General features: G+C 44.5%; 1 protein-coding gene and 1 long non-coding RNA gene across 14 annotated transcripts in view; one reads left to right on the top strand and one right to left on the bottom strand.

Moving 5' to 3' along the window:
* NF1 (neurofibromin 1) overlaps positions 1 to 11,007 on the bottom strand; it is a 292,484-nt gene extending 281,477 nt beyond the window's left edge. For all 11 annotated transcript variants that reach the window (XR_012425488.1, XR_012425489.1, XM_074018949.1 and 8 more), the window contains exon 1: positions 10,615 to 11,007. Coding sequence is in view for 6 of the 11 variants with exons in the window: in XM_005583358.5 (XP_005583415.1) it covers positions 10,615 to 10,674 (60 nt within the window). In the remaining 5 variants the exon portion in view is untranslated. The remainder of the gene's footprint in view (positions 1 to 10,614) is intronic.
* LOC135967630 (uncharacterized) lies at positions 9,955 to 18,320 on the top strand. 3 transcript variants are annotated; one of them, XR_010581770.2, is made up of 4 exons: positions 10,501 to 10,757; positions 12,500 to 12,603; positions 14,879 to 14,970; positions 18,192 to 18,320. It is a non-coding gene; the product is annotated as an uncharacterized lncRNA (long non-coding RNA). The 3 variants fall into 3 exon arrangements; XR_012425491.1 differs by lacking the exons at positions 10,501 to 10,757; positions 14,879 to 14,970 and adding an exon at positions 9,955 to 10,061; XR_012425490.1 differs by lacking the exon at positions 14,879 to 14,970 and having other exon boundaries at positions 10,526 to 10,757.
* Positions 18,321 to 24,727: the final 6,407 nt, after the last annotated feature.

Genomic DNA, 24,727 nt, shown 5'->3' with positions numbered 1-24,727 from the left:
TTGGGAGGCCAAGTCAGGCAGATCACCTGAGGTTGGGAGTTCGATACCAGCCTGACCAACATGGTGAAACCCTGTCTCTACTAAAAAAACAAAATTAGCTGGGCATGGTGGCACATGCCTGTCATCCCAGCTACTCGGGAAGCTGAGGCAGGAAAATCGCTTGAACCTGGGAGGCGGAGGTTGCTGTGAGCCAAGATCACGTCATTGCACTCCAGCCTGGACAACAAGAGCAAAACTCCATCTCAAAAAAAAAAGTTCTCTGAAGTTCAATGGAATAAGACATTCAAAGCTATAAAATATGAATAAGAGCAGGCGACAGCTTGTGGACTGCAGTGGCAACCCTAAGCCAAACCATGAGTGCCAGACTATGGTTTAAATAAAATATGCAATCTGGAAGTTTGTACCTCAAGTTACTGCTACTGCAAAGTAATCAGTACCATTTATGGTAAGAATATGTAAAGTTTTAGAATGTAATGCCAATTCTTCATTTTAGTGGGATGAACTCCCCTTGAAGCTTTGTCTCAACAGAAGCTTTTTTGATGATATAGTCCATGGCTCAAAAGCCACTCAGGACTCAGCACAGCAGTTCACGCCTATAATTCCAGTGCTTTGGGAAGCCAAGGTGGGAAGACTACTTGAGGCCAAGAGTTTGAGACCAGCCTGGGCAACATAATAAGATGCCGTCTCTACAAAAAAAATTAAAATAATAGCCAGGCATGGTGGCGCACACCCATATTCCTAGATATTCAGGAGATGGGAGATCACTTGAGCCCGGGAGTTCGAGGCTATGGTGAGCTATGATCACACCACTGCACTCCAGCCTGAGGAACAAAAAGAGACCTCACTTCTAAAACAAATGAATAATAAACAATTTTTAAAAACCAGTTATATGTGGAGAATATAACCATATATCACAAGCATATAACATTTGAAGTGATCAAATGGATCGTCTTTAAGAGACTTTAGTGAGGGTACTATAAATAGCAGTTATAATTCATATCCTATAGCATTAAACACCTGAGAGTACTCTGTTTACTGAAGGCTCTACCACATAGTATGATACAGAAATTTACAACTTGTTGAAACCTTAAACTTAATTCACAGTCACTATGATGTAAAACCACTTTTCTATCCTTCAAGATCAAAACAAATGGTCTCATCTTTCCCTTCCCACCCCCAAGAAAATGAGGTATTCTAAAAGATGTCAGATGAAACAAGCCAACGCTTTTATAAACACAAGTCAATCCTTTGCAAAGAAACAGATTAAGATGCTCATATTCTGCTTCGGTATTGATCCCAAGCCTTTTAACAGTTTAAGCTGACCACAAATCTCCCCTTCTACTTCTACAGAACATTCTCCTCCTTAAACTTCCTTTAGAGCCTTCCGATACCTCCTGTCCCTTGCCTTATATATACACACACCTCCAAAATAGACGCAGACCTAAGGAACACAAGCGGAAAACACATTTTTAATTAATACACTGCTTATTCTTAAAAGTATGTTGTTAGAATGCAGCAATATAGTCTACGTAGAACCCCAGAACACCAAATTTGAAAGCTACAACAAAAATGCCCCATAGCAATCTGAGTAATTTAAAGAACAAAGATGTGAAAAATAAGGCATTCTTACTACTGTATTATATGACTCAAATTTTAAGGACAAAATTTTTGGTTGGTGCAGTGGCCTGTACTCAAATAAAAAATGAAAAACAAAAATACTTTCTCCATGTTAAAAAAATGTTTTTGAGACAGGGTCTCACCCAGGCCAGAGTGTAGTGGTGCAATCATGGCTCACTGCAGCCTTAATTTCCTGGGCTCAAGCAATCCTGACTCAGCCTCCCAAGTAGCATATACTACCACACCTGGCTAATCTCTGTCTGCTTTTTCTTTACTTTACTTTTAACCAATGCACACTGGCTGATTTTTTCTTTCTTTCTTTCTTTCTTTTTCACTTTTTGTAGAGATGGGGTCTCACTCTGTTGCCCAGGCTGGTCTCAAACTCTGAGGCTCAAGTGATCCTCCCACCTCAGCCTCCCAAAAAGCTTGAATTATAGGCATGAGCCACCATACCCAGCCAAAACATTTTTTAAAAGCAGACTTAAGGCCAGGTACAGTGGCTTACACCTGTAATCCCAGTACTTTGGGAGGCTGAGGCAGGTGTTTGAGGCCAGCCTGGCCAATATGGCAAAACCCCGTCTCTACTAAAAATACAAAAATAGGGCCAGGCACGGTGGCTCAAGCCTGTGATCCCAGCACTTTGGGAGGCCGAGACAGGCGGATCACCTCAGGTCAGGAGTTCAAGACCAGCCTAGCCAATATGGTGAAACCCCGCCTCTACTAAAAATACAAAAAAAATCAGCTGGGTGTGGTGGTACATGCCTGTAATCTTGGGAGGCTGAGGCAGGAGAATCGCTTAAACTCAGGAGGCAGAGGTTGCATTGAGCCAAAATTGTACCACTACACTCCACCCTGGGCGACAAAGCGAGACCTTGTCTCAAAATAATAATAATAATAATAATAATGCAGATTTAAGAAAAGAATCTAATTTCCTAATAGTTAAAAAGTCAAATAAAAAGAGTAGGGCAAAAAACAGGAACATTTAAAATAAAATGTAACAATATTAACCCAGCGCCATAGCTTATGCCTATAATCCCAGCACTTTGGGAGGCTGAGGCAGGCAGATCGCTTGAGGTCAGTAGTTTGAGACCAGCCAACATAGCGAAACCTTGTCTCTACTAAAAATACAAAAGTTAGCCAGGTGTGGTGGTACATGCCTGTAATGCCAGCTACTTGGGAGTATGAGGCATGAGAATCGCTTGAACCCACGAGGTGGAGTTTGCCGTGAGCTGAGATCATGGCACTGCACTCCAACCTGGGCAACAGAGCGAGACTCTATCTCAAAAAAAAAAAAAAAAAAAGAAGAAAAAAAGAGAACTTGTCAATGGATACTAAAGTAAGGTATATATTGGCCAAGGTACATACAAAGGAATATCCAGAGACTAGGCACGCTCCCTTTTTTTTTTTTTTTTTTTGGAAGACAGGGTCTCACTCTTGAGGTCTCACACTTTTTTTGGAAGACAGACCCTCCAACAGGGTCTCACCCAAGCTGGAGTACAGTGGCACAATCATGGCTCACTGTATCATTGAACTCCTGGGTTCAAGTGATCCTCCTGCCTCAGCCTCCTGAGTAGCTGAGACTACAGGCACATGCCACCACACCCAACTAATATTTTTTAGAAACAGCATCCCACTATGTTGCCCAGCCTGGTCTTGAACTCAAGGCCTCAAGCAATCCTCCCACCTGGGCCTTCCAAAGTGCTGGGATTACAAGCATAAGCTACCACACCCGGCCTACGCTCCCTTATTTAGTGAAAACACAATAATCAGTAATAAGCTACACTGCACTCTAGCCTGGGCGACACAGCAAGACTCTGTCACAAAAAAAAAAAAAAAAAAAAAAAAAAGAAAGAAAACATATAAATCCTATATTAGAAAAATTTTAGACTTTTCAAAGTGCTTCACATTCATATCCTATCAGACTACTGCAAAATGTCCTAACAGTAAGTGACAAATCCAAAATTACAAAAGTAGTTGATCAGATCTGAAACTTGATACAAAAAACATGTTTGCTCTATGGGAGGAAATAAAAATATGTATAAATTCCTTCTTTATGCTAATTTTCTTACTCATTGCTAGTTAAAATATCACTTATCAAACCTAGGCTATTACAAACACGGAAGTAAAATTCAGTAAAACAAAGCCAAAAGTACTTTTTTTTTTTATTTAGCCAGTCTACCCTTCAACCAGGAATCATTTCAAAAACATTCCATCAATGTTCTGTGTGCTTAAGACTGTGCTGGGCACTGGGGTGACTAGAAGAGAATTCAAATGGGGTTCATTGCTTTTCAGAAAGTATACACTCCATTTGATAAAAAGACAAGAAAAAAAGAAAACAAACCAAGCTGTGTTCAACCAACCCTCCTAAAGGAAGAAAACTTACTGTGTGGTTTGTAAAACTCCAGGTGACAAGGATACCAAGAAGTGAGATAGCAGAGTTTAGTGTGAAACAACCTCATGGGGAAAAAAAAATGAAGTCTGAGCTGAACACTGAAGGAAGGACAGGAATTAGAAAAGCACAAAGGAGGAATTAAAGCATTCAGACAGGGACTGGCAGAAACAAAGACCAAGAAGTGGGAAGAAGCAAGATACATATAGAAGAGACTGAGGTGACCTGCCTGGAACATACGTGCATGCAGAGGCATAATGGGAAAGAGTTTAGTAAATTAAGTGGGGTCAGCTCCCAGTAGACTGCTAGGTCACAGAAACATGCTGTTAGAATATTTAAGTCACAGAATATTTAAACTTGAAAGAATCTAAAAGATTTTCTAGCCACTTCTTTTTCAATAGATGAGGAAATCAAGGATCTATAGGAAAGCTAATGGCTAGGATAAGGACAAAGGCAGTGAATAACAGAACAAAACTAAGACCACCACTAAGGAACTCCAATTCAGCAGAAAGGTATTGTGTCTTGGGAACTAGAAGAGATTGGTTTCCAGTGGGTACTGGAACATCACAGTGGCATTACAACTAAGCAAAGACCACTATGTTTTGCCATAAGGAATCACTTTCAAGAAAACAGCAATCAAGAAGGAAAGCAGAAGCAGGAGCTACTTTTCAGAGTTATAAAGGAAATGGGTGGATAAACAGTAGAGGCGGGTATCTGGCAACAACAAAAAAGGCTGGTCCACAGAGAGAGCCGCAGGACCAAGTAAACGTCTGATTTCCAAGAGAAAGGAAATCTTAGCCTGAAAAGTGAAAAAGAAAGAAGCCCACATAGAGACTAAATTAGTTCCTAGACAGGTAAGGTGGAAAGTGTAAGGGTTGCAGAGAACTGAGGAACAGTTGGAAGAAATTTTTTTAAAGGATGAATTCTGGGCCGGGCACGATGGCTCATGCCTGTAATCCCAGCACTTTGGGAGGTCAAGGCAGGCGGATCACGACGTCAAGAAATTGAGACCCATCCTGGCTAACAAGGTGAAACCCCGTCTCTACTAAAAATAAAAAATTAGCTGGGCGTGGTGGCACGCGCCTGTAGTCACAGTTACTTGGGAACCTGAGGCAGGGGAATCGCTTGAACCCAGGAGACGGACGTTGCAGTGAGCTGAGATCACGCCACTGCACTCCAACCTGGGCGACAGAGCAAGACTCCATCTCAAAAAAAAAAAAAAAAAAAAATTCCAAAGTAAAGAATAAGCATTATTGTGCTCGCTTCAGCACCACATATACTAAAATTGGAAGAATAAGCATTATTTCTCACTCACCATAAAATATTCCTCACCATAAAAGAGTACTCATTTTCATGGCTGGGCGCGGTGGCTCAAGCCTGTAATCCCAGCACTTTGGGGGGCCGAGACAGGCGGATCACGAGGTCAGGAGATCCAGACCATCCTGGCTAACACAGTGAAACCCCATCTCTACTAAAAAAAAATACAAAAAACTAGCCGGGCGAGGTGGCGGGTGCCTGTAGCCCCAGCTACTCGGGAGGCTGAGGCAGGAGAAGGGCGTGAATCCGGGAGGCGGAGCTTGCAGTGAGCTGAGATCCGGCCACTGCACTCCAGCCTGGGCGACAGAGCGAGACTCCGTCTCCAAAAAAAAAAAAAAAAAAAAAACAAATTAGTACTCATTTTCAACTATTATAAGGCCTTATAAAAATTACAGACCAGGCTTGAAGAATGAAGCTAGGAGATATTTTTTAAATCCAAAAAGCTTCAAAGTTTTGCAAATCTATTTGTCTAATTAGTATGTGGTTTGTAATTTCGAAGATACTTGCCAATCATTTTATACTGTGAACCTCTCACCACATATTCAAAGTACATTCAGATGAACACTCAATGTATGAGAACAGATATGCCGTTATAACCTCTAAAATCAGAGTTTATTCTGTAACATATTATTTAAATGGTTTTTTTTTTTTAGCTTTTATATACTGCTTTTGCTTGATCAGATATGGAAAATATAATTGCTTTAAATAATCATATTTACAACAAATGATTTTGGGATGGACTTCTTTTTCAAGTTCAAATATCCATAGTTTTCCCATACTTCCTTTCAGAAATAAAGCTCTACAGGGACCAGTGGGGCATACAGAACTAGGTGAGATACACAGAAGGTTCTAATTTGCTTAGAAACCGGGTTAATGAACCACAATTAAAAGCTACACACCTGGCCAGGCGCAGTGGCTCACACCTGTAATCCCAGCACTTTGGGAGGCCAAGGCAGGTAGATCACCTTAAGTCAGGAGTTCGAGACCAGCCTGACCAACATGGTGAAACTCCGTCTCTGCTAAAAATACAAAAATTAGCCAGGTGTGGTAGCTCCCAGCTTCTCGGGAGGCTGAGGCAGGAGAATGGCTTGAACCAGGGAGGCAGAGGTTGCAGTGAGCTGAGAACTCGCCATTGCACTCTGGCCTGGGAGACAAAAGCAAAACTCCATCTCAAGGGGGAAAAAAAAAAAGCTACACACATACAATTTGTCAGTTTCAATTAGAAACTTGCTATCTGGCACCATAAAGGCAGGTTAAGGAGAGACATAAGATGTAACTGACAACATTCAGCTTTCTGGCTGTCCACCTTTGCAACTGTCATTTCCCTAACCAAGGAGGTGATTACTTCTAAAATTGGTAATACTCATTCAAGTTAGACCCTAAATACTAGGTTTAGCTGCAATATTATCAGGTTAAGGAATTTTATATTACCCACAAGAATGTGAGCTCAAAATGTCAATATGGCACACATCCACTTCTTTTAACTGAGTCTACTGCACTAAGTTGCTAAGCAATACCCATCAGAGTGCAATATGTCTGTAATCAGCAGTGGCTAGAAATGCATTTTTGCTTTAATCACACCAAATATTAGAAATCCAACCAAAACAGTAATCATAAACAGAGTTGCCATCTTCTGACACGCACATGCTCCCTGGGGGCGTAAGTGGTCCAACATGCAAACTCTTAGCTGTAATAAGAAGGAAAAGCTTAACTTCCCCTGGGCCCAGTAGAGCAAAGTACAGATAACATAATCCAAAATTCAAAAGTTTTATTAACAGTTGAAACTATTAAGATTCTTTTTTGTTGTTTTTTTTTGAGACGGAGTCTCGCTCTGTCGCCCAGGCTGGAGTGCAGTGGTGCCATCTCAGTCCACTGCAAGCTCCACCTCCCGGGTTCAGGCCATTCTCCTGCCTCAGCCTCCCGAGTAGCTAGGACTACAGGCGCCCGCCACCACGCCCAGATAATTTTTGTATTTTTAGGAGAGACGGGGTTTCACTGTGTTAGTCAGGATGGTCTCAATCTCCTGACCTCGTGATCCGCCCACCTCAGCCTCCCAAAGTGCTGGGATTACAGGTGTGAGCCACCGCGCCCGGCCAACTATTAAGATTCTTATACAAATATCTCTCAGTACATGCAGGGCTTTTTCTCCCCTCAATAAAAATGTAAGCGATGGCTCACGCCTGTAATCTCATAACTCTACTAAAAATACAAGTATTATCCAGGAGTAGTGGCCAGCGCCTGTAATCCCAGCCACTTGGGAGTCTGAGGCAGGAGAATCATTTGAACCCAGGAGGCAGAAGTTGCAGTAAGCCAAGGTCGCATGATTGCACTCCAGCCTGGGCAAGAAGCGTGAAACTCCGTCTCAAAAATTAAAAAAAAAAACTCTTCTATTTAATGGATTAGAACAAATTCTGTGGGATACTTAGGAAAAGTATCTCCCTGACGGTCAAGCATTCACTAATTTTCATACTGAAGCTCTTGTTAATACATTTATGTCGCTTAACCTCCCTATGCCTCAGTTTTCTGACTAAAGGACATTTTCAACCTTAAGATGAACTCTAATATGAATTCAACATTTATCACTTCTATAATAAATTAATATATGTAAGTACCTTATGTTAAACACTGAAAACCCTTACATTTTTGCATCTCAAGGTCAGAGACTAACTTTCTAAGAGAAAAACATGAGGAACAGGCCAGGCACAGTGGCTCACGCCTATAATCCCAGCACTTCAAGAGGCCAAGGCGGGCAGATCACCTGAGGTCAGGAGTTCGAGATCAGCCTGACCAATATGGTGAAATCCCGTCTCGACTAAAAATACAAAAATTAGCCGGGCATGATGGTGCACACCTGTAATCCCAGCTTCTTGGGAGATTGAAGCAGGAGAATCACTTGAATGCGGGAAGCAGGGGTGCAATGAACTGACATCAAGCTACTGCACTCCAGCCTGGGCAAAAGAGTGAGACCTTGTCTCAATTTAAAAAAAAAAAAAGTGAGGAATAATCTCTGCTATATATCTTTCTCGTAATTACAACATAAGGAATGCAGAAAAATGCTGTTTTAAAAACTTATGTCCTTAATTTTTAACAGATGGTGGTGAGTTTGATTCCACAATATGCATAACAATGAAGCCTTAAGGTCTTTTAACACTAGGGACAGAAGGAGAAACACTTTCTTGCATTAATGGGCATATAATCAAAATCACTCCTTTTTTTTTTGAGACAAGAGTCTTCCTCTGTTGCCCAGGCTAGAGTGCAGTGGCATGATCTCGGCTCACTGCAACCTCCATCTCCTGGGTTCAAGTGATTCTCCTGCCTCAGCCTCCTGAGTAGTTGGGATTACAGGCGCCCGCAACCACACCAGGCTAATTTTTGTAGTAGAGACGAGGTTTCACTGTTAGTCAGGCTAGTCTCGAACTCCTGACCTCAGGTGATCGACCTGCCTCGGCCTCCCAAAGTGCTGGGATTACAGGTGTGAGCCACCGTGCCCAGTCCAAAATCGTTCCTCTTTAAAATATCTTTTTCCAATATGGTAAATAAGCCTAGAGATGAACAGGTAAGAAGTAAAAAAATAAAATTAAGAAAAAACTGAAAAAAATTTTTAATTTTTAAAATTTAAGGAGAATTGTGGCATGAATCCTTCAAATTCCTACATCCAGATTCTGCTGTCCGCAAGGGTCAGCTTTGGGGTTCTTCTATGTGCCTTTTAAATCCTTTCTTAAAATTACAGAGTCTTTTCTACCAAGTTTTAAATCTAACACTCTATCAATAATGCAGTATTTTATATGCAGTAACATTAAACCACAGATGGATTAGTATAGTTTGGTTTAGATGCCTTTGGGTCTGGAAGCATACGAATGGATAAAACAATTCCTTCAAGTCTCTGACAGCTTCATAATTCTATTTTATCTACATAGCTTCTTCTCAACTTCCTCTGCCTATTCCCAGATATTTTCCAGGTAGGTCTGAAACACTTTGAGTGCCGTAAAGAAATGTTTATGGATCAAATAAGGGAAGAGCTCTTCCCCCACCCCTTCAACTCCCACAATGTTTTACCATTATATCCAGTAAACAAAATAGATTGACTCAATCTTAAACAATTCCCCCATCACAGGAAGCCCATTGCAACCACAGCTGCAGAAAGTATCCCTTAAACCATCCCCAACTACCTACAGCAACACAAAGTTAAACTAATTTCCAATGACAAAAGGCTATGCTGCGTGCATTCATTCTAATCAGCCCCAGGATTTATTGTGTGAAACTCAGGCGATAAAAAGTCACCTCCTCAAGCTACAAAACTTTTTTTTCTCATCCCAAATATTCTCAATGAAAGTTCTCTTGTCAACCAGGAGGAGAGAGTCAAAAACAACCACAAACACTAGCAGAATGATCTGCTCCAGGACCATATCCCAGCTGGCTTTGCTCTGTGTTGTTGGTGGCTCAGAAGCAGTTTCTCACTTTCCTTTCACCCTTCTCCCCTTACTCCCCAACATCCTCACTCGAGAATACATCACATCCTCAGACCGCTGGCAAAAAAAAAGGCGGGGGGAGAGACTACAATTATCAAGGAAGGGGAAGATATTTCAGAAACACGGTTTCCACTGCAAACGGCAATAAAAAAAAAAAAAGGCAGTCTGTGTCATCAGGATATGGGGGACGACGTTTTGGGGCATCACAAAGATGTGCAGTGAGTGTGCACTTGAAGCTCTCGGGGCAGGATGAGACGATGGAGCAGAAAGTAAGAAAACCTGTGCCTTCCTTGCTTTCTTCTGCTCTTCCCCCTCCAGGAGAGGAAGCTGAAGAAACTGGGGGAGGGGCGGAATGTTATCGTTCTCCTATTGTGGGTACATAAGACAGGCCTTAGGGTTCGCTCGTCCCCAGTTAGGAGGGTCACGGAGGGAAGAGGAAGAGAGAACCCCTAAACGTTACCCACCTCTGCTCAAAAACAAAAGTAAGGGGGTAATTATTAAATCCAGATGGCGCGCCCCTAAAGGGGCCCCCAGGTCACTCATCCCCATTCCCAAGCGGAAGGGCTGGGATAAAGGGTACGGAGGGTCGGAGGCTGGTCAGGGACAAGGCCCCACCCCCCGACTTAGGAGGGAAAGGGAGCCCAAGCTCCCAGCTGTCCCCTCCTACCCCTCACCTCCCGCCTTGGCCACCCCCACTTATCCCCCCTTCCCTTTTCTTCCCTTCCTTTCCTCCAGAGCCAGAGGCAGCCGCGGGGGAGGCGGCCGCTCCTACCTCCCCTCACCCACTCTGTCCCCACCCCCCGCCCGCCACGGGCCCGTTACCTGCTCGTCGAAGCGGCTGACCACGGCCTGGACCCATTCCACCGGCCTGTGCGCGGCCATGTCCTCCCCGCGGCCGGGGGGCGGCGGAGGGAAGGGTGGGCCGGCGCCCTGGGCCGGGAAGAGGGCGGGGAGCGGAGGCTGAGGTGAGGAAAGAGGCGAGGAGAGGGTCTGAGGAGTGCAGGCTCCCAGCGTTCCCACGGGGGTGGGGATGGGGGGTCAGCGCCGAGCGGGAGGGGGAGAGGGAAAGGGGGCGTTGGCACGGAGGCTGGGGGAAGGGGGATAGGGGAAGGGGACCCGGGGAGGGGAGGGGGCCTCTTGGTCGCTTTCCCCACTAGCGCCGTCTCCCCACAGCCATCACAGTCCGAGACGCCGCCATGACACCCCACCGGAAGTGGGATCCTTTCCACGGCCCGGGGAGAGGGAGCGCGAGCGAGCTAGAGATTGAGAGCGCGGCTGGGAAAGGGGAGGGGGAAGCGAGAGGGAAGGGGGCCTGCCGCGCATGCGCCCGCGCCGGCCGGTTTCATTAATGAAAAAGCGAGTCCTCCTGGAGGTGACGTCATCTAACTCCTCTGGGCCGCCTGGCGAGCGTCCCTCACCGCCGTGGGGCTCACCTAGACTGGCACTGGGCTCAGCCGGCGAGTGCCAGAGCTGACCCCGGAGCATCCGCTCCCATCCCCACCGCCCCCTAGGGCTGTCCCCTCCCCCGCCGGCCTCCGGGTTTGGATTGTTCCCGGAGTTGGAAGTTAGGGCGCCCTGGGGCTAGCCTTTCTCCGGGCGCGCGGATCTCTGCCGCTAATCTCCTGGGGAGGCTGTGCTCTTAGCCTTAAGTTCTCAGAAAAAATAAAGTACACACCCTCCGATTTTCAGGTTCTTCTTAGCTTTGTAGACTGCTGAGAAACAAAAAAGGAAGGCCAAAGAGAGATTCCGTGATTTTTTTTTTTTTTTTTAAGAGGTCGCTTAAATCCCAATGCTAGACCCAGTGGCGATCAAGGTCTAGCCACCGGGTCTAGCATTGGGATTTAAGCCCAGCTTTCCTCTGCAAAACTCATAGCCACCAAAGTTAATATAACTTTTGCACAGCTGATAATAGATTTAAGTTTCACCACCCTCAAAACACCTTTAGGGCCTCGCTTTCATTATTAATTCAATATATTCATCGTCTTTAAATATTTCAACAAATCTTTTCAATACATATCATTATCCTCATCTAACTGATGAATAGGTCACGTTCCCCACCCCCATGGGAATGCTGGGAGCCTGCACTCCTCAGACCCTTGATTTGCCCAAGGTCACAGAGTTGACAGGTGGCAGAGTCAGAATATAAACCTACGTGGTTTAACTCCAAGGACAATAGAGGCAGACTATGGCTCTCCTAAAACAAAGTCCTTCCCTATGCCTCCAATACCAGAGTTGAAAGGATTTCATGTGTAATTGGTTGTGCCAGTTTTCCAGGAAGAGGATTACATCCAAAACAACGGATAATCTATCTATGTCTGACATTGGACTTTGGAATGAGTAATTTTTTTTTTTTTTTTTTAAGACAAGAGTCTCACCCTGTCACCCAGGCTGGAGTGCAGAGGTGCACTCGGCTCACTGCAACCTCCGCCTCCCGGGTTCAAGTGATTCTTCTGCCTCAGCCACCCTAGTAGCTGGGACTACAGGCACTCGCCACCGCGCCTGGCTAATTTTTGTATTTTTAGTAGAGACGGGGTTTCACTGTATTGGCCAGGCTGGTCTTGAACTCCTGACCTTGTGATCCGCCCACCTCAGCCTCGCAAAGTACTAGGATTACAGGTGTGAGCCACTGCGCCTGGCCTGGAATGAGTAATTTTAAAATTTGTCTTCCTAGATACATTTTACCTAGGCAAATGTTTTTGTTTTTCAGAGACAAGGTCTCACTCTGCAGTGGAGTGCAGTGGCTCAATCAGCCCAGACTCCTGGGCTGAAGTGATCCTCCCACCTCAAACTCCTGAATAGCTGGGACTACAGGTGAGTGCCACCCTGCTTTGGCTAATTTTTTTTTTTTTTTTTTTTTTTTTCTGTGGAAGAGACAGAGTCTTGCTGTGTTGCCCAGGCTGGTCTGGAACTCCTGGCGTCAAGTGATCCCTCTGCCTCGGCCTCCCAAAGTCCTGGGATGACAGGGGTGAGCTACCACACAGGCCCCTAGGCTAATGTTAAAATGAATTTACACATTCCAAGCACACGCTAATCAGCCAGTTAGGCCACACAGAAAGACATTGGGTGATAAGGGAGAACAAAACTAGAATTTTAATTTTACTACAGAAAATCCACAAAGCCAATAACCCATGTACAGAGAGATACATCCTTGAGAAAAGTTTCCAATCTCTCAGTTGGTGGTTGTCCAAAATACATGTTAAATAAATGTTTTATTCCACTAGAACAAAAAGACAGTTTGGACATGTCTTTGGTCCCTTCTTCTTTTAAGGATGCAATGCAGATACTAATTTCTTTTAGATGTTGTCAGAATGATAACAATGCTGGAAAGAAATGGATGAATATTAAACGAATGTCTATGTTTCTCCCAAGTAGGACCCCTGAAAAAGCACTCACTCATACCCCCACGATAGTATTCCAGTGCCCCTACTGCACTGCTAAACTTCAGACCCACAACCTTCCTCTCCTTTTCTCCTACTTACTCTGAAAGTCCCTAAGTACTTCCTTGTTGCCATGGCTTTTTGCCTGTCTATCTCCCTGATCTTCTTCCCTACATTGGACGCAACTGCCCAAACCTTCAGCTCCCTTGCCTTCCCTGGCATTCCATTGCTGAAGTTCCTCTGTGCCTTTCTTTCCTCTTCTCTAGTTTCTTCCACCATTGCCTACTCTTCTTTAGCTCTGTGCTAAGACACCCAAACTTCTGCTGGCCCTCTGCTCTTCTTCCTTTACTCAAGCTCCTGCCAGCATGTTGTTAATTCATCCTAATTTGTACTCCCTGTTCTGTTGCTTCCCCTGAGTGCCAAGCCTCTCATTACAGTCAGAGGCCTAGACTTCACCCCAACTTCCTCTCCAATTAAATTCATTCAGTTCTGCTGAACCAGTATCAAGTGTCCAAATGGGCCAGTCATGGTGGCTCACGCCTATAATCCCAGCACTTTTAGAGGCCAAGGTGGGAGGATTGCTTGAGCCCAGAAGTTCAAGACCAGCCTGGGCAACATAGTGAGACCCCAGCCTCTACCAAAGAAAAATTGTTTAAATTAGTTAGGCATAGTGGTGTGCATCTGTGGTCCCAGCAACTTGGGAGGCTGAGATGGGAGGATCACTTGAGCTTGAGAGGTCGAGGCTACAGTGAGCTGTGATCTTGCCACTGTACTCCAGCCTAGGCAACGGAGCAAGACCCTGTCTCTAAAAAATAAATAAAAATAAAAGTATCCAAATACCTGTTATACATTATGTACTTTGTTAGATCATACATAGTATGTATGGCAGGAATTCTAAACAAAATGCCAAAGAAGACTGGGTGCTGTGGCTCATGCCTGTAATCCCAGCACTTTGGGAGGACAAGGCAGGCAAATCACCTAAGGTCAGGAGTTTGACCAGCCTGGCCAACATGGTGAAACTCCATCTCTACTAAAAAAAAAAAAAAAAAAATACAAAATAGCCGGGCGTGGTGGCACATAGCTGTAATCCCAACTACTTACTAGGGTGGCTGAGGCAGGAGAATTGCTTGAACCCAGGAGGCCAAGGTTTCAGTGAGCCGAGATTGTGCCACTGCACTCCAGCCTGGGCATCAGAGTGACTCCATCTCAAAAAAGAAAAAAGAAAAAAAAAAAAAAAAGCCAAAGAAGGTAATGCATGGAGACTGTGGTGAACTAAGGAGCATATGCCCACCTCTATTTATCCAGATAAGAGATACTCTCTCCATTTAAGGAGTATCTGTCACTCAACTCCAGTTACTGCCATGCAGGAATGTTGACCCAGTGTTGCTAGATCTTCTAGTTACTCAAGAGAAGCTAGAGATCTGAACTTACATATAAACTCTTCCAATTTTTACATAGTGGCAGCCAATTTACATTTTTTAAGTGCTGTGCAGCCAAACAAAATACGTCTGCTGTCTGAATTTAGCCCATGGAACACCAGTTTGACCAGCTCTAGTCTAGTGAAAAGGCATGAGCCTTAGAGTAGAACAGAATTAGATTTGTATCCTAACTTCCCCCATTTTGCAGTGTCCAACAGTATTCAGGGAACCCTTAGTGTTTCGTATTGTTTTAAATGCATCTCTCTCATTCAGCCTCTGTTTTTTGGTCAGGCAACAAGCTCTGCCAATATTTTCTTCAAGAGTCTTGTTCCAAGCTGGGAGCCGTGGCTCATGCTGTCATCCCAGTGCTTTGGGAGGCCAAGGTGGGTGGATCAGTTGAGCCCAGGAGTTCAAGACCACCCTGGGCAACATGGCGAAACCTCATCTCTACAAAAATGGTTTTTAAAAATTAGCTGGACATGGTGGCATGTGCCTGTGGTTCCAGTTACTTGGGAGGCTGAGGTGGGAGGATCGTTTGAGCCCAGGAGGTCAAGGCTACAGTGAGCTGTGATGGTGCCATTGCATTCCAGCACTCCAGCCTGGGCATCAGAGTTAGACCTTGTCTTATTAAATAAATAAATAAATAAATAAATAAATAGCTTTTACAGTAGCATTCCCTTTATTCTACCCACCGCCCCCATCTCCACTGGCACAACCAACCATCACAGCATTCCAAGGAGCACACCACTCTTTAGGACTAAGGTGCTCATTTCTTCAGCTGCTGGGCGCATTACTTGCCAACAGCTATCAGTTAAATCCCTTTCCAGGAGTTGCCCTCAGCTGAAGAAAGCTGCCTCTCACCAGGTCCGTCTGCACTGGCTGGCAGATGCAGGGCTTAGGGTGGGGCTGCTCTGAAGGGCTTTCCTTGCTCCAGCGCTCCCTTAGGATCTGGAAGCTGAGGCATTTACTGTGACTACGTTTAGTCCAACTTCTCTTTCTGCTCAATCCTACTCCTTTCTCTCCTGCACGAAGTTGATTCCAAGGGCAGTTGAGTCCCATGAGTGTGGCTGGACACCATGGCTCAGGCCTATAATCCCAGCACTTTGGGAGCTGAGACAGGTGGATCGCTTGAGCCCAAGAGTTTGAGACCAGCCTGACCAACATGGTAAAACCACATCTTTACAAAAAATTAAAAAATTAGCCAGACATGGCAGTGAGCAGCTGTCGTCTCAGCTCAGCTACTCAGGAGGCTAAGGCTGGAGGATTGCTTGATCCCAGGAGGTAGAGGCTGCAGTGAGCCGTGTTTGTACCACTGCACTCCAGGCTGGGTGACAGAGCAAGACCCTGTCTCAAAACAAACAGACAAAAATGTCCCATGAATGTGGTCTGATCCAGTGGAGCTGAAACATCTCCCTGGCCAGTTAGCACTAAGGTCCCCAGAAGAAGCCCAGACAGGCCCCGGCTTGCCATAGCAGTAGAATGTTAAAACTTTCAGCAATGGTGAAGAGCTGGAATGGGTGGGATGTAACATCAGTGGAACAAGGCACTCATAGGTGCAATCTATCAGGCATTTTAACAATATGGGACAAATAGTAGTTGAAGAACAATGAAACTGGATAGCTACTGATGGAGTAAACCTGTGCTTTGGAGAAAGACAATGAAAGGTTGAGGATGATTAATCACCAATTAAAGGCTAAGGAAGAAAGCCAGAATGCCTCCTTAGCAGCATATAAAGGAAGTAGGAGCAGAAAAAGCAGAAAATCAAGCTCAAGATTTAATTATAAGAGCAGCAGAACTCTGAAAAGGTTTTCAGCCCTAGTGAGTCTACTATACCAAGGTCAGGGGCATAGTTGAGAAGTGGGACCCTGACACTTTAGATGGGGCATCTGGGTCAATGCACTTGAGAACCTCAAAACCCACGTCACCTTGAGTGCTATGGGTTTGTAGAAGTGTCCCACTCCTCCCTATAGAAACTAGCACCCCAACCCCCTTGCTTGAAGATCAAGAAGTATTATCTACCTTGCAAGGCCACACACACTCTCCTCAGGATCTACCTGCACTTTTCCACCTGTCTAACAGACCAGTAACTAAGGTCAAGTCACACATAACCCCATTAAGAAAATGCTAGACCTGCTAAGGGAGGAGAGGCACTATATCCTGAAGGAGCTAAAAAACCTACCCAACTTAGGCTGGGCGCAGTGGCTCACACCTGTAATCCCAGCACTTTGGGGGGCCAAGGCGGGTGGATCACGAGGTCAGGAGATCGAGACCATCCTGGCTAACATGGTGAAACCCCGTCTCTACTAAAAATACCAAAAAAAAAAAAAAAATTTACCCGGGTGTGTTGGCACACGCCTGTAGTCCCAGCTACTCTGGAGGCTGAGGCAGGAGAATGGCATGAACCCAGGAGGTGGAGCTTGTAGTGAGCCTAGATCGGACCACTGCACTCCAGCCTGGGTGACAGAGCAAGACTCCGTCTCAAAAAAAACCTGCCCAACTTATATATACATCTGCAGAAGGTGAGAGAAATGGGGAAGGGGTCCCCAATGTGCTGAAATGGGGAGGGAGGAGAAAATAATGCTAAATAAAGCAGAGTGTATGGATATAAGCAATGTAAATGTATTTACATTCTGGCAAGGACTCCAGGAGATAAAGCTAACAGATTGCTAGGATGGCTCTAGAAAGCTTGGAGAAAGCAATGGCCCACACTAAGCAAAATAGAAAGGCCAGAGCTGTCCTGGCGAACAATGGAAGAAGGGAGCAAAAGACTCGGAAGTGGGAATGATATATTATTTACATGCTAACCTGTCAGCCGTGTTCTGCTGTTTATCACAAGCAATAAGGAATGTGCTGCTGAGAGGGACACAAGCATCGCTGAGAAGTCCAATAGCCACTTTTATCTGTAGACCAGGGTTTATGGTGGAAGATGTTTCAGGGGCTAGGGTCCCTGAGAGCAATGGGCCTGCTAGAGACCAGGTGGCAGTGCATAACCAGCAGAAGATTAAGTGGCAGTGTTAGGAGTGGCAAGACAGAATGGCATCCAAGGAGGCCTGACCCCCAGGGAGCTATGAAGGTAGTTAGTAGGATACTGTGTGCCTCAAGGTGTAGTTTTTAAAACACAAGGACAGATAAGGAGGCGGCTGAGAGGAGCTGCCCCAAGAGTCAATCCCTTGCCCTGTTTCTCAACCTGAGCCAATTTCCAGAACCTAATGACTGAGGAAGACTGGATTCCCAGCAAGGGTATATAGTGATGAGTCCTTGTCCTCTCTGAATGGGTACTTAGCATGGGCATACTTGGTGGTTGGCAGAACTTCTATAGTAGTTCCTTGGCCTGTGGAGCAAGAGCAGTCATAGTGGGGAAGGCCAAGGCCATACCTGGGGAAACTTCTAAAATGGCACCCCTCTCACCCAGCCAACAGTCTACATTTTTAAAAACTGGCATCCCCTGGGGGAACATCAAAGAAAAGGATGCAAATACAGAGTAGCAGGGCTCCCACTCAATAAGGCTGATCCAGCTGCTGATGCCACCAAATGCCCAATCTGCCAGCAACAGCACGGATCTTTTGTCATTTACTCTTCATTCTTCTTCCTGCTGAGAACATAGATCAAAGCCTGGAAGTGAAGCAGCTATTTTGCAAAAGATGGAAGCTAAAGGAAACTTGGGTCCCTGATACTTCTTCAAGCAGCTGTACCTGCCCTGAACTGCCTTCCTCCAGAGTTCTGGTTACAGAAGAAAAATAAAACTCTGTTTTGTGAAGCATGTGCATCCAGGTTTCAGTTCCATGCAGCTGAATGCAACCCTAACTGACCCCGGCAGATACTGAGAAACGTAAAGAAAGAGGAGCTTTAAGCAGCTGCTGAATGGAACCTAGAGGTATAGAAAGAGGTGATTTTCAGAAGTGTTACTATGGGTTGTAATTAGGAAAATATACATAGGAATTTTTGGTTGCTAGGTTCTTCCTCTGAATGTTATACTACTCCAAAACTGGGCCAAGTGATGCCTAGGACTTATTTGGATTATTTGTTAAGTACTTATGTAATTATCGTAAGTGGTAGTAGTATCATTAGTACTACTATAACAAAACTTTGTAAGAGAAACATTCCAGAGGAAGGGGCACAAAAGGAAATGAGAGCTAGAAATTGACACTATCATGCCTTTGCTCTTTTTACCTGGGTCTGAAATAACTTTTCTTTTGTCTGTCCTTTCTTTTTTTTTTTTTTTTTTTTGAGGCAGAGTTTTGCTCTGTTGCCTAAGCTGGAGTAGAGTGGCACGATCTCAGCATACTACAGCCTCTGCCTCCTGGGTTCAAGTGTTTCTCGTGCCTCAGCCTCCCGAGTACCTGGGATTACAGGCATGTACCACCATGCCCTACTAATTTGTGTATTTTGTCATGTTGGCCAGGCTAGTCTCAAACTCCTGGCCTCAAGTGATCCATCTACCTCAGCTTCCCAAAGTGCTGGGATTATAAGCATGAGTCACTGTCTCTCCTTTAAAGCCCACCTAATCCTCCAGTGCTGAACTTGCTTTGGCCACTCCAGTCCTTATTCCCCTTCTTTTTTTTTTTTTTTTTTTTTTTTTGACACAGAGCCTTGCTTTGTCACCCAGGCTTGAGTACAGTGGCGTGATCCTGGCTCACCACAACTTCTGCCTTCCAGGTTCAAGCAGTCCTCATGCCTCAACCTCCCGAGTAGCTGAGATTACATGCACCCACCGCCATGCCTGGCTAATTTTTGTATTTGTGGTAGAGACAGGGTTTCACCATGTTGGCCAGGCTGGTCTGGAACTGCTGACCTCGGGTGATCCGCCCGCCTCAGCCTCTCAAAGTGCTGGGATTACAGGCGTGAGCCATCGTGCCCAGCCTATTTCCTGGACTTTTAAGCGCACGTAGTCATCTTGTCTTCATCTCAGGCATGCCAGGCTCCTAGCAGTATCAAACCACAGGAGAACCATTATAAATTTGTTTTGATTGATTAATCAAAGGGGAGCAACTGGAAACAGTTACAGGCTAATTTGTTATCAACTGCCTAGGTAAGGAAAATTACTATGAGGATTCATCCTATGTGAATGTTCTGGTGTAGCCATTAAAAAGGTAAGTCATAAACAGCTGAGAAAGAAACATTTGTCCTTCAGTCTTTGGTGATATAGTCTCTCAATCTTTCAGAGAACTCTGCTTCTATTAATATCATTCATTTCTTCATTCTCGCATACCTAGTGCAGCTAAGTGTTCCATGGGACTCATAAGAGAAGATTCAATTTCTGCTCTGAAGAGGTGTAGTTATGAAAGATATGTCAGGTCTCTAAATAACTATCAGAGATGATAGAATAATAGAAACTTCCTTTTAAGGGGTGCTTACAAGACACCAGGCATTATACTATGCACTTATGTACAATATTGTTTTTAAAGTCCATACAGCCATGCGAGGTAGATATTACTATCCCCATTTTACAGATAAGGAAAAGAGTTCAAAAAGATTTAGTAAAATGCTCAGGTCGCCTAGCTAGTATGAGTCTGGTAGTCAGCTGAAGTCAGCTTTGTCTGACTCCAGATTCATGCTCTTATCCACCATACAGCATGGTCCAAAGACAGTTTCTTGGAACTTTCATGCCTCCAAATGACTCGTGGCCAGATGAGTTTGAGAAATGCTATGCACTGTAGTTCCCTATTGGCAGTTCACAGTGGTGTTCCGTATTACAATGTAATAGTTTAAGCCAGTGGCCTCCAAACTTTTTTGACAGTATATTCCTTTTTTAAAACAAACCAAAAAAAAGTTTTTGAAGGCATATTCGTATCAGTAAAAGAATGTAAGCACCTCTGCCCGGTATAGGACTTACAGATTCTATATATTTTTAACTATTTTCAATTTTAGTCTGTTTAATATATTAATTTTTGTTCTCACTAAAATTTCCAGCATTAGTAATATTTGTGATATGATTAATAGTATTTAATATATGATAAACATAAAATGTTAATATTGTTTATAATAATATTTTTACAAAGAGCATTGTGATTGGACTTGTTTTACATTTTTCAGCTTTTTTTTGAGACAGAATCTTGCTCTGTCGCTCAGGCTGGAGTGCAGTGGCGCAATCTCAGCTCACTACAACCTCCTCCTCTTGGGTTCAAGTGATTCTCGTGCCTCAGACTCCCGAGTAGCTGGGTTACAGGCACCCACCACAACACCAAGCTAATTTCTTTTTTTCTTTTGAGATGGGGTCTCGCTCTGTCGCCCAGGCTGAAGGGCAGTGGCGTGATCTTGGCTCATTGCAACCTCTGCCTCCCAGGTTCAAGCGATTCTCCTGCCTCAGTCTCCTGAGTAGCTGGGATTACAGGCACCCACCATCTTGCCTGGCTAAATTTTTGTATTTTTAGTAGAAACAGGGTTTCACTATGTTGGTTAGGCCGGTCTCAAACTCCTGACCTCAAGTGATCCACCCGCCTCAGCCTCCCAAACTGCTGGGATTACAAGCATGAGCCACTGCGCCTGGCCCTTATTTCTCAGCATATTGATTTATTGTTCTTTTCAAAGTTCTGCTTCTAAAGTTCAGGTTTTTTGTTTGTTTGTTTGTTTTTGAGACGGAGTCTCACTCTGTCGCCCAGGCTGGAGTGCAGTGGTGCAGTCTCAACTCACTGCAACCTCTGCCCCCGGGGTTCAAGCCATCCACCCACCTCGGCCTCCCAAAGTGCTGGGATTACAGGTGTGAGCCACCACACCCGGCCTATTTTGTTCCTTTTTAAATGGATATCATAACTTACACATTTGCTCTAAAAGAGTACATATACACAAATGGATGAAGTTGTCATTGGGTCTGCTTACTTTTTCTTTTTCTTTTTTTTTGAGACGGAGTCTCCATCTGTCGCCCAGGCTGGAGTACAGTGGTGCGATCTCGACTCACTGCAACCTCTGCCCCTGGGGTTCAAGCGATTCTCCTGCCTCAGCCTCCCAAGTAGCTGGGATTATAGACGCCCACCAACACAGCCCCCTAATTTTTTGTATTTTTAGTAGACACTGGGTTTCATCATGTTGGCCAGGCTTGTCTTGAATTCCTGGCCTCAGGTGATCCACTTGCCTTGGCCTCCCAAAGTGTTGGGATTACAGGCATGAGCCCCCGCGCCTAGCCTATGATATTAATTTTCCACCCTGTTCACTAATTATGCAAGGGTGCTGCTGCTCTTGTAATGCTGTTAGCATCTTTCCATTTTTCCTGATGGGAACCAGTTGTTTTTCTAAACTAACAAATGAGTACAAAATCCACTGAAACATTTCCTTTTAAACCTAAATGGGTTAGAAATTTTGATTTCCAAGTTTTAAAAATATATGGCTGTGAGTTTTTTTTTTTTTTTTTTTTTGGTTTGTTTGTTTCCTTTTTTGAGACGGAGTCTCGCTGTGTCGCCCAGGCTGGAGTGCAGTAGCGTGATCTCGGCTCACCGCAAGCTCCACCTCCCGGGTTCAGGCCATTCTCCTGCCTCAGCCTCCCGAATAGCTGGGACTACAGGCACCCGCCACCACGCCTGGATAATTTTTTTTATATATTTTTAGTAGAGACGGGGTTTCACGTGTTAGTCAGGATGGTCCCGATCTCCTGATCTCATGATCCACCCGCCTCGGCCTTCCAAAATGCTGGGATTACAGGCGTGAGCCACCGCGCCAGGCCGCAGCTATGAGTTTTTATAAATACATACTTGTCTTTACAACAAAGCCACATAACTATGAAATATTTTTAAAAGATCTGTTTTCCAAATGCCCTCTCCATAACATGTTTTTTTAGGAGTTTGTCATTCTCTCAATCATTTTTAAATAACACCTTTATTTTAAAGGTCACATTGTGTGTGTATGCACCCGCACGCAGGCATGTTTTGATACTACTGACAGCTTCTGGCCTTCACAGAAAATGTCAGCAAATTCAGTTTATTGGAATCCAGTTAGTGTAATCTATATAACCACTTAATTGGGCACAGACAAGCTGCAATGTATCACCATGCACTGAAAATGAATAAATGAATGAACCTGGAGGGTGTCACTAACATGTCCTCTATGGTATGGGGTCCCACTCTTGGAGAAATGAGAACAGCCTGAGAAAATACAGACATAAAGAACTGGCTACCTCCCTTCCTTTCTCTAACCTTATCCTTCTTCCAAGACTAAATTGTGAACAACGGAACTGTCAACCAGGAGCTCCTCCTGGGGAAGGAAAGAAAGCAGCCTTGATTAAAATGTAACTTCTGGGCTGGGCATGGTGGCTCACACCTGTAATCCCAGCACTTTGGGAGGCCGAGGCGGGCAGATCACGAGGTCAGGAGATTGAGACCATCCTGGGTAACACGGTAAAACCCCGTCTCTACTAAAAATCAAAAAAATTATCTGGGCATGGTGGCAGGTGCCTGTAGTCCCAGCTACTCAGGAGGCCGAGGCAGGAGAATGGCGTGAACCCAGGAGGCAGAGCTTGCAGTGAGCAGAGATTGTGCCACTGCCCTCCAGCCTGGGTGGCAGAGTGAGACTCTGTCTCAAAAAAGAGTAACTTCTGGTGCTGGTGTAAGGACAGCTATAAAACATTGAAATAGGCTAGGCGCGGTGGCTCATGCCTGTAATCCCAGCACTTTGGGAGGCTGAGGCGGGCAGATCACTTGAGGCCAGGAGTTGGAACCTGGCCAACATAGTGAAACTCCATCTGTACTAAAAATGCAAAATATTAGCCGGGTGTGGTGGTGGGGGCCTGTAATCCTAGCTACTCAGGAGGCTGAGGGAGGAGAATTGCTTGAACCCAGGAGCCAGAGGTTGCTGTGAGCCGAGAACGCACCACTGCACTCCAGCCTGCGTGAGACAGTGAGACTCCATCTCAAAATAAATAAATAAATAAATAAACAAAAATAAATAAAATCGAGAGTCTGTAAATAAATCTTCACACTTATAGTCAATTGATTGTCAACAAGGATACCAAGACAATTCAACAGGGAAAGAATAGTCTTTCCAACAAGTACTGCTGGAATAACTAGATAGCCACCTGCAAAGTAATAAAGTTGGACCTCTATCTCACACCATATACAAAAATTAAAATGGATCAAAGACCTGAATATAAGAGCTAAAATTCTAGAACTCATCAAATAAAACAAAGAAGTAAATCTTTGTGACTTTGTGTTAGGCAATGGTTTCCTAGATATGATGCTAAAGCAAAGCAGTTAAGGAAAAAAATGGTAAATTGGACTTCACATTTTTTTTTTAACTTTGTGCTTCAAAGAATTCCATAAAGAAAGTGAAAAGACAACTCAAAGAATGGGAGAAAATATTTTCAAATCATATATCTGATAAGGGACTTGTATTTAGACTATATAAAAACTCTTACAACTCAAAACAACCCAATTAAAAAATAGACCAATGGCCCAGTGCGGTGGTTCATGCCTATAATCCCAGCACTTTGGGAGGCCGAGGCGGGCAGATCACCTGAGGTCAGGAGTTCAAGATCAGCCTGGCCAATATGACAAAACCCTTCTTTACTAAAAATGCAAAAATTAGCTGGATGTGGTGGCATGTGCCTGTGGTCCCAGCTACTCAGGAGGCTGATCAGGAGAATCACTTGAAAGCTGTGAGGCAGAGGTTGCAGTGAGCCAAGATTGCACCGCTGCACTCCAGCCTGGGTGACAGAGTAAAGCTCCATCTCTAAATAAATAAATAAATATAAATAAATTGACTGGGCACGGTGGCTCATGCCTGTAATCCCAGCACTTTGGGAGGCCGAGGCTGGTGGATCACCTAAGGTCAGGAATTCAAGACTAGCCTGGCCAACTTGGTGAAACCCCGTCTTTACTAAAAATACAAAAATTAACCAGGCGTGGTGGTGCCTGCCTGTAATCCCAGCTACTAGGGAGGCTGAGACAGGAGAATCACTTGAACCCAGGAGGCGGAGGTTGCAGTGAGCTGAGATCACACCACCGCACTCCAGCCTGGGCAACAGAGAGAGACTCTGTCTCAAATAAATAAATCAATAAATACAGGCAAAGGATGTAAATGCATGTTTCTCCAAAGAAGATATGCAAATGACCAATAAGCACAAGAAAAGATGCTCGACATTATGAGCCATTAGGAAATGCAAATCAAAACCACAGTGAGGTACCACTTCATGCCTATTAGGATGGCTATAATAAA

This window comes from Macaca fascicularis, chromosome 16, assembly GCF_037993035.2.
Source record: "Macaca fascicularis isolate 582-1 chromosome 16, T2T-MFA8v1.1".
NCBI classification, from domain to species: Eukaryota; Metazoa; Chordata; class Mammalia; order Primates; family Cercopithecidae; genus Macaca; species Macaca fascicularis.
Note: the sequence above shows the minus strand (reverse complement) of the source record. Positions and strands in the feature narration are given on the sequence as shown.